General features: G+C 38.7%; 1 protein-coding gene across 6 annotated transcripts in view; it reads left to right on the top strand.

Annotated features, from left to right (window-relative positions):
* The window catches only part of LOC146454557 (uncharacterized), a 123,293-nt gene that overhangs the window by 28,764 nt on the left and 81,613 nt on the right, over positions 1-12,916 (top strand). For all 6 annotated transcript variants that reach the window (XR_014859237.1, XR_014859236.1, XM_085095295.1 and 3 more), the window contains 4 exons: positions 3,342-3,513; positions 4,363-4,703; positions 5,308-5,455; positions 7,429-7,751. Coding sequence is in view for 4 of the 6 variants with exons in the window: in XM_085095295.1 (XP_084951421.1) it covers positions 3,342-3,513; positions 4,363-4,703; positions 5,308-5,455; positions 7,429-7,751 (984 nt within the window). In the remaining 2 variants the exon portion in view is untranslated. The remainder of the gene's footprint in view (positions 1-3,341; positions 3,514-4,362; positions 4,704-5,307; positions 5,456-7,428; positions 7,752-12,916) is intronic.

Here is a 12,916-nt window from a genome sequence, read left to right as displayed (position 1 = left end):
CCAAACTTTTTTTGCATGGTCATAATCTTCATCTGAAATATGCTCATTATTCAATTGACTATAAAACTCTTCTTTTGATGGTAATTCAGTCATTTCAAACTTATCAAAGCTATCCATGTAATCATATGGGTATACACCTTTCTTCGTCATCAAATTGAAATATTTATCCTTTTTGAAAAATTCTCTCGTGTATTTCAAAGCATCTTTTGGAAGATTGTTAACAAGATTAGCAAGTGATTGGCTCATAAACTGAAAACTGTCTATAAATACCAAACTATTTCCCAACATAACAGCCATATATTTTTCCATGTTATTTGGAATGGCATTGACATTCATTTGACACTCCTCACCTTTTCCATTCACATATGTATGTTTTTTAACAATTTCACCAATCTGCTGCATTATAAAATGACTATCGTATCCTCTCAGATTATGAAAAACCACAGGTATCTTGCCAGTGAGTTTAAACGACAAATTGCAATCTTGATGTGCTGAACCTCTTAACAAACCTGTAATATGACAATGGTCCCTGACTCTTATATCTTTGTCATTATACGATATACCACAAATATCACACTTATCAGCTTTTTGAAACTCTTCTTCATCAACATTAGTCATTTTCAATGGCTTGTTGAATTTGCATTTGACAATGTTTTTGCAGTAACTTTCTTCTTCTAACATTTGTTCCAAAAATTTATAAACAGCATTTTCACCTCTATAATATTGAACATCCTTGGTATACTTATCATCATAACAACAAACAACTTTATACCCATATCCACAATCTGTATGCTTTTGATAAGCATCTGTAAAAGATTTATCATTATTCTGTTGGCAACCATGTATCCGTTCTGTTAAAGCTTCAAAGTCAGCATATATTACAAATGGAGCAGGTAATTGCTTGTGGTAATGGTTATATTGTAAAATGTTGTTATCTTTACTTGGCATTTTAATAGCTTGTGTACCATTTATTACAATACAGTTTTTTTTTGTGGACATCAAACACATCTTTTGTGCTAAAACATTGCAAACAATGCATGCAAAAATGTTTCTTATTTTTATGCTTGGGTTGGTTAAACATAAATCTATTAAAATCTTTGATGTACACAAAATGTTTATTCTCATTTTCAGATATAAGCAATAATTCCATATGATCTTCAAACTTTTCTTTTGAGACAAATAATGGATATGGTTGCTTATTCTCATAACCGAAAACATTGATATTGATTTTATTTTGTAATTCAATTTGATTTATCTGTTTGATGGAAACAGGAAATACAACTCCATCATAATTCAATTCACTAACATATTTTCGGTCAGATTTTTTAATGCGTTGCGGGTCTTTATCCATTGGACAAAGATGTCTCACATGGCACCATCTAAAACATTCATTGTCTTTATTCTGCAGATTGATTAATCCTTTCTTATTTTGTAATTCAATTGGCAGTTTAAGATACGATGAGCCCTTCATTGGTTTATATCGTACAATATTCAGATAATGATTGTCGATTGATTTTATGATCCATCCTGAACCCTCTGATATCCATTGAGCTATCCTATTCAAGATTTGTTGTGCAGTCAATTTTAGTGCTTCAGCAATTTCTGTTTGGTTGATGATCGTTTGAGCCTTACTGTTAAAATATGCCGTCTTGGATATAATTATATCACCTGTTGTTTTTTCAAACGTCACTTTCAGATTTTCAATAAACTTCAAACCTTTCATGGATTCTAATATGTTTTTGATATAAAATCCTAGTTTTTGTCTTGTTTTTTGCAATTGAACTAATGGATCTTTATCATCGATTACTGTCACCTCATATGATTCAGTAAAACCTTTTAAAGCTTTATTCACTTGCTTTATTTTAGTGTGGGGAGGTGGAATTGGTGTAATAATATTTTCCTCATATTCTTTAATCATTTGCTTGACATTTTTACGCGGTGCTGGAATAGGTCGCTTCATACTTTTTTTCGTTCTCGGGGCTGGAACTGGTTTGTTTCGTTCGATTAATTGCTTATTCACATCTATTAATTGCTTCACTTGTTTTGTTAATGCAGCAACATTCTCACTTTGCTTAGAGATGATTTGTAATAATTCAGATTTAGATAAATTTTCCATATTATATTATATATATAATAATATCTCTTTAAACCCTTTCTAAAAATGTTTTAAAGAAAAAAGTAATCAAGTCACGTAACGAACCATCCACAGTTGATATTAATGTAACGGCTCCACCTGAACCATATGATGATAATTTGATAGAAACGCCTATGATTTGGAAAAAAATCATTGATGCAATTTCTTTAACAAAATTGGTTTGACCTTGGGAAATTATTTGCGCAATTAAAAGCGGCGACTCCATCGTCGCTTCGCCTGAGCCATATTTATTCAAATAACACCCAAGCGTCGAAATGACTCCTGATTCCATATGATGATTTTTTAAACGCACTTTTGTGGATATTTTAATATAGAATTCCAAAAAGTTTTCTTTTGAAAATGCCTTGAGGATATTTCGACTTGGAAAAATAATTGATTCTATTTTTTTTTTTTAAATATCAGCGCAAAAAATTAACCATATTTTGGAAAAAGGCGCTGATCCCCTCATATCCCATACTACTGACAAGCCGTTGGAGGTTCTCTTAAGATATACTGAACTTAAGCTGTATTTGTGCGTTGGGCCCAATGGCCCCTGACCTATCTTCCATTGTGCATCTTGGACGACGCACAAAGGAAGATGGTTCATCTGGACGCATATTGCATCTCCTTATCGCAGTGAAGAAAACAATGGTCTTTGTGTCAAGCAAGGTAGGTCAACAAGGACCAAAAGAGAATGCAGCAACTTTACTTTTTGTTTATTAAATATGTGCACATTGAAATTATTGGCATGATTAGCTTGGCTTTTTTGAGATATATCATCATTCAATTCTGAACCATAAGAAAATTATTCTGACGATAAATAAAGGAAATGAGGGATGGAAGATTAAGATGTTTTAAAAACTTAATGAAATGTAGTTATGAAGTGAGATAGATGTAATACAGAAAGCATACGATCAGCAGCCAAAAACTGTGATCCCTCAAAGGTAGTCGAATGTATGACTTTCCTTAGACCTGATAATCAAATTAAATGTAAGCTTCACGTAGACTCATGGTGAGCTAGGGTACTCGCTAATTGATGGATGCTGCAAGTGCCCCTGTAATTTGGTGCTTAGAGCATTTAACCTGTGGACAGTTTTGGGTTTAGCTCCCACCCGGGACTTGGACTTTGCTCTAATTCTTTCCACAGCACAGTATATTGGATGCCACATTTTCCTTACATCTGTCTTCCGTTAATCTATCATTGCAGTTATTTTGGTTAAAGGATTTAATGGAGGGAGACAACCAGAAATCAGTTCTCCACATGTTCAGAGAGCCTGTTGTTGGAAACAGAATAAAGCTCTTTTTTCAGCACGATGTTTGCAGTAGCGACGACGACTATGCTTTTTGCATACAATTGGAAGTTTATGGAAAATGCTTAGGTTTGTTTCAATAGGGTATGGTCTATTGTCACAGAGTAAAATAACAATCAAACTGGTTTGAACTAAACCAGTTTTAAACCAAAACATGTACAATTTCCCAAAGCTGTTTCAGTTTTAGATGAAAGTGCAGCTTTGATGAGAATCGAACCACTTAACTACTTTTTTAGTTTTTGAATGCATTGAGTGCTGTCCGGGAATTCTCGTGAATTAGCAGCCACTTGATTTGTACTAACAGGGCTAACTTGATTCAAAGTGTACTTAGATTTGTAACAAGTATATCCTCAGTTAACCCTATTCCAGTGTACCTAAGCTAATTTAGGTTATGTTCGATTGACCGTATTCTGGAAAAGAAAATAAGTGAAATAACTGCAAACTTGCAAACTTTCGCTGACACATAATAATTTAAGAGCGATTTTGTACTCGAGTAACTCCAAAAACTTTCTATAATGGATTTCCTGTTGCCATTGTATGTACTCCTATCCCGAAATAGGGTCCATCTTATGCCCCCTTAGTTTTAATTGAACAATTTAGACTAATTGCGTGTTTCTTTTCGTTTTTTGGTGAATATTTACAGTTAAATGAAGTTGATACTGTAACTTAGCTGTGGACTCAATTTGCAAGGACTCCCATGTTACAAAATCGAAACATGTTAGAAATCATTTGTGTATTGTGACATGCGCCATTCAATTTCTCATTAGTTGAAAGGGAAATGCAATTGTCATTAACTCATAGTGGTGGGAATTCTTTTCTGAGAAAGTCTTGATTTGCCTCTCTTGAATTTCCTTGTGACCTTGCACGTCTTTGATTGAGCTGAGCTGCGTGTTGGGACTGTTTTCTCTGTCGTTTTAGAATGTTTTTTAACTCTTGGAGTTGAATCGAGCAACCTCCATCCAAATGGTGCAGTGAAAGATGAACAGATGACAGCATCTTCAGCAGCGCGAGGTCACCCTGCCCATTATGGTCGCCGCCAACATCGATCTGCATGGTGTGCAAACTCAAACAAATTGGCAGACCCAGTTTCTGCCAAATCACAGTACCTTCAAATAGACTTCTTGAAACTTAAGAAAATTACTGCTATTTCAACCGAAGGTCGGGACTCTAACAGTTATGTCGACGATTACTATGTGTATTATGCTGTTGATGAGGGTGCCTTCCACAGCTTGCGTCACGGTGAAAGGAATGAAAAAATGGTAAGCACCCTAACAGAAAGTATTAATTTTGGGGCCGGGCGGTCTATTATGTCCAAACCTGAGAGCTGATTTCATCTTGTGCCCCTCGATATTTCTTTTTTTTTTTTTGTCCAACAGTGCTGGATTGATGAATCCCGGGACAAAACATTATTAGAAAGGCCTGTATCCATAAAGAGGCTTGCAAACCCACCCTCTAATTCCATCAGTACCAACAGACATCAAGGCCTTCTTGTGACTTTGTCATGCTGAATTTAGAGAACGCACTTCAGGTTGCTAACAAACTATTTTAATGTCCATATCAACTAAATGGACCACAAAAAAAAAACTAATTGTAATCTTCATATGAAATTTCTCCTTGAATCCTATAATACTTTCTGGATCGGGTAAAAGTGGGAAGATATGATAGGAATAAGACTGAAACATACGAAAAAAGGTACTGGGCTCTTATTCAAGGACATACCAAAGTTTATAATGTAATTCTTATTACAAGTTTTATAGTTTCCTTTGCATTTAAAGCACACGGGGGAATTTTGTACCAATATGCCTTTTTTCTTACTACGAAATTAAAATGATTTTATTGCATTAAGGTTTTTACCCTTTTCAGTTGCTGAAAGCAAGTGTTGGATATTTAAAAGAATTTTACCACAATTGGTTTGATGATACCCCCTTTATAGCTCGCTACGTGCGTATGAATCCCCAGCACTGGGGTTACAACATGTGCTTACGAGTGGAGGTTTTTGGATGTGATACAGGTAAATGTTATTCTAGTTAAGCAACCTGCAGTTAATGATAGTATATCTCCAAACTTACTATCCGTTGTGGCCCTGATTGCAAAGTTATGAGGAAAGTCTCTTTTTAGGGTTAGGGTTAGTGGCCACAGTGGATTTGTAACCCACTCCAGCTTACTTCCTCTTTATTCCAGACAGGTCCAATGTAGACAAACTGATACGGTCTGAAAACACAGCCTTACGATCCGTACGGTTTGATAAACTGATACGGTCTGAAAAAAACAGCTCCCTTTATTCTCTTAGGCTATAATTTATGCGTGTTAGAGTAGTGGTTAGAGCGTCGGACTTTAGATCAGACAGTCAGAAGACTGGAAGGTCGTGTGTTCGAGGCTAGGTTGGTCTCTGTATTACTGGGCTGTTTCCTTAGACAAAAAAAACTTTGCTCCACGTTGTCTCTCTTCACACACCCATATAAATGGATACCAACAGCATACTGCTGCTTAAGTAGGTTTCCTATCTTAATGTAACATGCTTAGTTATGGGAAGACAAATCTTAACTACCAATGAGCAAAACCCAACGTGCTTACCAGAGACTGGTAACCCTATTTTGTTGTATATATTTTGTGCTCTTTTGTTTGCTTTTTGGCCTGCCCACTGAGAAACATCAGCTACATTATGGGTCAGGTCCTCTGTAGTCAAGAGAACCCAAGCTCTTAGCCAGATATTGAAACCATGGGGCTGAGGGGAACTAGGAATGTCTTCAAAAAGTGGCCATCCTCTTTTACCAAGGCACTCATCTACGTTGAAGCTGACAGTATTGTATTTATTGGTGGCAGAGTGAAACACAAACATGTTTTATCAACTGAATTTGTGTGATTTCACGCCGCATTCCAACTTTCAGTGGGTTGTGCGCGCGACTTTTGATAGAAATTCTGATTCGTTCAGATGACATGTGTACCTTCCTATGGCATGGGTGAGTTACATGCGTGCATAGCTGAAAACCTGTTCAAGTTTCTTTTAGACAAGGGGAATGATGTATTGTTGAACGTAAGGCCTCCACGTTTCCTCCGAGAGCACTTTTTTTCAATAGGTTTATTCCAAACATGTTATTTAGGGTAAATTCACAGGAACATTTACAAAATTGAGAATGATGATTATTCAAGAAAGTGACGCAGGCATACTCGGAAAAAAGAAATCCGAGTGCTCCTATCAGGAGTCGAACCTAAGACCTTCCGATTACTAGTTCAGATGCTCTACCACTGAGCTACAGGAGACTCGTGGGTGCTAAGGTCATTAAACTAGGTTCCTGGGACAAACATCCTGCATACTGCTAGGATTTGAATGTCGAATGTGTGGTATATGAGAGAAATGTGATGGTATATTTCCAGCCTGGTGAATGAATGAGAATGATGATTATTCAAGAAAGTGAAAATTCAAGAAAGTTATTCAAGAAAGTGAAAATCCTAGCAGTATGCAGGATGTTTGTCCCATGAACCTAGTTTAATGACCTTAGCACCCACGAGTCTCCTGTAGCTCAGTGGTAGAGCATCCGAACTAGTAATCGGAAGGTCTTAGGTTCGACTCCTGATAGGAGCACTCGGATTTCTTTTTTCCGAGTATGCCTGCGTCACTTTCTTGAATAATCATCATTCTCATTCATTCACCAGGCTGGAAATATACCATCACATTTCTCTCATTTACAAAATTGTTGACTTGTAATACGTTCGATCTCATAACATCCAGACCAAAGCGAGTCAACTGGTGGGACTTCACTTAGCCAGCGGTATTCAAAGTTCTCGCTTGAAATCGAGGCGAGTGGTCAGCCAGTCCAAGATGGCGTCCAAACCCTGAAATTGCACAGCATCCAGAAAGAAGTGACACAACTAGTATGCATTCTCCTAACGTCGAACGCAGTTAGTTTTTGACAAATCCAAAAATGCTCTTAACCCATCTTGCATCTTGCCCACTGTTATTTTATTAAATATGTTACAATGCAGATGATACTTCCCCAGTTGGAATGGAGCATGGGATTATATTGAATAATCAAATAGAGGCATCAAGTGCAACAGTAGCCAACCCAAAAAACTGGGGAAGGTTAAACAGTGGTGGATGGTGTGTTTCAGAAAGCCTTCTGTCATCAAGTGCAACAGGGAAGGTACTTTACCACTACTTGCAGATCGACTTGTTAGAGTCACATTTGATATGTGGTGTGGCTACCCAAGGAAAGCAAACAGACAACCCAAACGAGCGACCTGAAGCTGTCACTGCATTTTACTTAAAGTACAGTTCCAAAGGCGATGAATGGCTTCGATATCACAGGGTATGTGTTCCTTTGTCTGTTATTTTAACTTTATGGGAGAAACCCCTTGTGAAGTTGTAAAGGCAATACTCTAGGAAATACATGCGTACACTAGCAGTACTTATCAGTAGAAGTGCAGATGACGAAACAGGGAAATTAGGGACTTGTGTCTTTGTGAAGTGTGTTATTGCAGTGCTAAATATGGCAATCCTTCTTGCAATTATGTCTATGAAAAAGAGACCAGTGTTAATCCAACCTTGAGGAGTGTTTTATTATTCCGGCCATTTATGATGCAGTTTGGGCTATCCACAAGATAATTTCTGGAAAAAACTGAATGAAAACTCAACATAAAACTGACTTAGTTTTCTAGCAGGATCTATAATGTGTTGTTCCAAAAAATATTCATCCCCCCATCACGGAGGGAATTGGAAATTCCAGAGGAGTGGGGTGGTCAATGGCACAGAAAATTCCAGAGGGGAGGAGATGTGAATGGTTAAGATTAGCTTCCATTCATGCCGGACAATTTTTTTTAAATGTTTTTTTTCCTTTCATTTAAGTACCACACATTACTTACAACAATAACACTGTTTACAATACCAACATTATTTACAAAACTAAATTTCTAACAATGCGTAACTCTATTTACAATATAGTAACATTACTTACAATACTAACTATAAATACAACACTTATGTTAGTTATGCTAGTTATTTTTATAATACATGCTAGACATAGTTGTTAAAAGTTAGTTTCTTGAAGACGTTACTGTGTTTAACTTTTTACAGGCCATGCATCTGTTACCGATCAAAGGGCACACTTTCCTGACCCAGATTAGTTCTCCTCTTGGACAAGAACTATGTTACTCTTGTTACATTATAACAATGTTCCATTCCTCATCTCCGAAAATCCTTTGGAAGCTAAGTGATTCGAATTGAAACAAGAAATCTGTTTTACATCTGTTCGAGTGAATCCCAACATAGTTCAACGGACGACGAAACGGTAAACTTTTTGAACAGGATTTATTAACTCAGTTCCGGTCACAAAACATCAACGTAATACAAGCTGACAACGGTATGAAGGTCACATGTAGCCGATATCTTACATGTGATTACGTGCCAGTTTTAGGGTGAACACACCCCCCCCCCCCCCCGCCCGTGTTGACGGCGGGCAAGGCAGCAAACAGTACTTTGCACTTTCTAGCAAACACGGTTTAATGACAGGTCAGATGTAGGTCCCACTCTTGGTACGAACTTCGGCTGCTCTGACTCTCCCATCATCTCCAGGAAACACTCTTAGCACACAACCTAATGGCCAACACCCCTGAGGAGAATTCTTGTCAACTACGAGGACGAGGTCTCCATGAACCTTGTGGGCGTCGTTTGTCCACTTTCTGTATTCCGTCAGCAGTGGAAGATATTCTTTAAGCCGGCACTTCCAGAAGTGCTGGACCATAACTTGTGCGTGCTTCCACCTCTTAAAGCTACACAAGTCCCTATCATTGATGACATCTGGTGGGAAGTCAGGATTTCCTTGTTCAAGCAGGAGGTGATTCAGCTTAACGCCTCTTCATAGCGACAATCAGTACTAACGTGAGTTAGAGAGTGACCATTCACTAACGACTCCACCTCAGCCATGAGCATAAGTAACATTTCATCATTGACGCACTGCTTTTTCCTGCCACCCCCTTAAGCCCTCTTTTAGTAGACTGAACGAGGCAGCCGAAGTGTGTCGAAGATGGGGGATTAAAGTGCCACTGCATCTTATTGGCAGACAGTTGGTCACCAATTCCCTCACCATCTAGGCGCTTGACAGCTTCTCAGAGCTCTGTCTTGGTCCCAACAAAATAAGCGACATTATCTGAACAAACATTGGCTGGCTGTTGGCGTCTGGCCATCATCCTTCTTATAGCCATCAAGCAAGAATTAGTGTCCAGTGAATGAGCAATTTCAAGATGTACTGCACAGGTAGTTAAGCATGTAAAAAGCCCTCCGTAGCCTTCCTTCCATGGCGTACAAGCATATGGCCAAAGTGATCGACTCCATTATTTGTGAATGGCAGTTGCTAATAACCCAGTCTCAAATTGAGAATGTTGGCCATGACAGGTGGTTCAGGTTTCACCCGTAGTCTTCAACATGACGGACAGCTGGACAAAATCTTCTGAACCGTAGCTAGCCCTTTAAGGATCCAATACTTCTGTCTCAGCTCGTTCAAAACGTGTTTGTTACTTGTTCAGTACAAACGAAGGTGATGGTGCATGACAATAGGGCATGTTATTTCGTACTTTGGGTCCAGTATCAAAGGATGTCGTGTCTCTTCAGGGACAGGGGCTCTGCGTAGACGACCACCTACCCTCAAGCTTTCTGCTTCGTCAATGTACTGTATGGTCTAAGGACACTGACAAGTCTCTTAACTGGCAAACACTTGTTTGCCTTAAGGCTTCAAACTCTAGACTATACGAGTCTCTTTAACTTTTCCGTATGGCAATCAACTCTGCATTGCAGATTTCTGCAGTTGTTAGAGATAACAGGATGCGCTCCCCTGCCTTTCTTTGACAGTTTTGGATGAAACAACATATCCATGCGAGGACACAACGGAATCTTGTCCAAGAGGAGAACTAATCTGGGTCAGGAAAAGCTGCCCTTGCATCAGTAATAGATGGATGGCCTGACCACTTTGTATTCCTCGCTTCATCATCATTTTTATGGAGAGGACCTAAAAAATGGTCTTGGGGCCAGTGTTCTTTGGGTTTGGACAGGAAGGTGGGGCTGTCAACCCATCGGCAATGCTTATCCAAATCTGCGGGCCTCGGGTGCAATCATCAGCATGGTTCCAATTACCAGGGTTGCATGATGAATCTCTGAGCCCCGGTTAGCCACGAATGCGTGAAGCATCGGCTTTCATTAGCTGTGTACTGCAGCATTCTTTTCGAGTTGCTCCAAAAGATGGTTTCTTTAACAGTAACAGTAAACTCTTGCTTGACTAGGCAGTATAGTCTTACGGCTAAGATGGCAGCTTGGAGCTCTTAACTGCTTTAAGGGTGCACCGCAGTTCCTTGCCATAACAGGCAAAACGTTAATCAAGCCATCAGTGAACCATCAATGGCTGGTTGCATCGCAATCTTCCTTTCACCCTACTTTTCCTTTAATGGGTCAGGTAATTTCTGTAATACAGCGCAAGTGTTGGTTGCAGAGATCAAATCGGCGAGTATCCCAAACTCTTCATTGTGGCGACTGCATTGTGCAGGTTGTTATAGAATGAACAAAGTTGTGCTACGTCTCCCTCAACAACAACGTACACTTTTAAAGGCTCCAGCAACAAGTTCCTCATTTCCAAATTGTTGTCCAAGTTCTGTTAGGGTTGCTTTATAAGGTGGCCAAGGTTAACCATCCCGCTGATAGCTTTTTTTGTATTTCCGATGGAAGCCCTCTGGAAATAAGGTATCCTCTGCGTATCAGTGACGGATTGGTCAAGCATTAAACAGTGGTTTGAACTGTGGCCACTTGAGCGGATCCCTGAGAACCGCTTTAATTCTAAACGTGGTATCAATTTTATGCACGCTGGTGTTCCCTCCACTTTCGTTTTTTGTTTCATACTCTGCTTGGCTGAGATCTCCTAAATCCAAGAAACATCTAGGTGTTCCTCTGTGTCACAAGAAGCTTGATCAGTCTTAGGAGACTGTTTGCACAACATAGACGGTTTAATCAGGGATGGCAACTTTACGTTTTGTAGAGTTAAGGTGGCCGAACACAGTTAACGCGCGCTTTACAGATTCTGTTAGTGATGCTATTAAGTGCGCGCTAGGCTTGTGGTAAGCAAATACTATTGATCCCTAGATTTTATACCAAATGGATCACAAAGGTAAGTTTTGCTCTTAAAAAAAACTTAGTTTCTCGTTTGTGAATCCTTCTTCATTTATCGCCGAACAAAGAAAGTGAGTTCACAATGAGCTAAGCTTTTTTGTACGCTTTTCATCTTTCTGAGAAACCCTAATTAAAAGCCACGCATGCGCATTTGAGCAAAAAATTTTGACTGGTTATTTTAATGGAAATGAACTGTTTTCTAAGGAACTGCTCGTTAGAATTTAGGGAAATTTGACAAAACAGTAGTTTTCTAAAAGCATAACTTGCCTACAAACCAAAAACAAAATCTAACAGAGGGTATCTTCAAAAAACATTAAGGTGCAAAACCAACATTTACAGGAGATCTGTCTTAAAATTACATGAAAGTAGCGTCACTATGTCAGTATTTTGTGAGTTTTTCTCGATACAAAATATGGAAAAAATCTAACGAGTGCATTTTCTAAAAATTAAGAAAAACCGTTATTTGTTGACGATTAATAGCTTGCTGCGTTGCCGTGGCAACGGCACCTTGTTCAACAGGAAATATAAAAATTTATTTCTTCTTAGTTAATCTTGCACATGCTAATTTCGGGTACGCTGAAGTGCGTAGTTTTCAAGTAATGTTTACTAACACCTGTGTACTTGAAAAACTGTGATCGGCCACCTTAAAGGGTCGTAATGATTTTTATCATTGTCAACATTTTCCACAACTTTGGGTTTAATGGTTTTTATTTCGACTTGGGTGAAAGGTTCTCATTATATTCTGGATCTCTTTTATTTTTATGAGGAAAGTCAAGCTGAGCTTCTTATCACAATCTTTCGACCTCATATTCAAGTTCTCTTATACGGCGGTGTTCTTGTAATTGTCTTTCCTGTTTGAGGTTTTCAACTTGTTTACGTTTTTCCTCTAGTCGGCATTGAGCCACTCTCTTTGCTTGTGTGACTTGAAGATCCATCATGCGTGCACGCGTCTCGCTTTCACTCACATGCAAGGGTGAGCTATGACCATTGCTCTACTCAAATTGGAGCAAAGGTGTGTATTTACAACCAGCTTCTGAAGGTGGTTCAATTTCCCTGTAGTTTATCGAAATTTCAATACTTTCCAGACATAGAATTGCTCTTTCAATAGCCTTTTCTGTTAGTTCGAAGTGTTCCTGCAATCCTTCAAGTCCCAAACTCGTATTCTTTGCTGGCACGCTCAAGTTCTCTGAACACTTCTTCAATTTTGCCAGCTAGCTCACATAGTTTTCCTCGACTAGCTTTTAGCCTTTTCCTTTAAGAGAATTCCAGCTGTCAGAATGACTAGGCCTAATGGTGACACGCATTCCCTTTTCATCAACATATTGC

This window comes from Pavona decussata, unplaced genomic scaffold, assembly GCF_977016875.1.
Source record: "Pavona decussata unplaced genomic scaffold, jaPavDecu1.1 SCAFFOLD_300, whole genome shotgun sequence".
In the NCBI taxonomy this organism is placed as follows: domain Eukaryota; kingdom Metazoa; phylum Cnidaria; class Anthozoa; order Scleractinia; family Agariciidae; genus Pavona; species Pavona decussata.
This window is presented reverse-complemented; position numbering and strand designations above follow the sequence as displayed.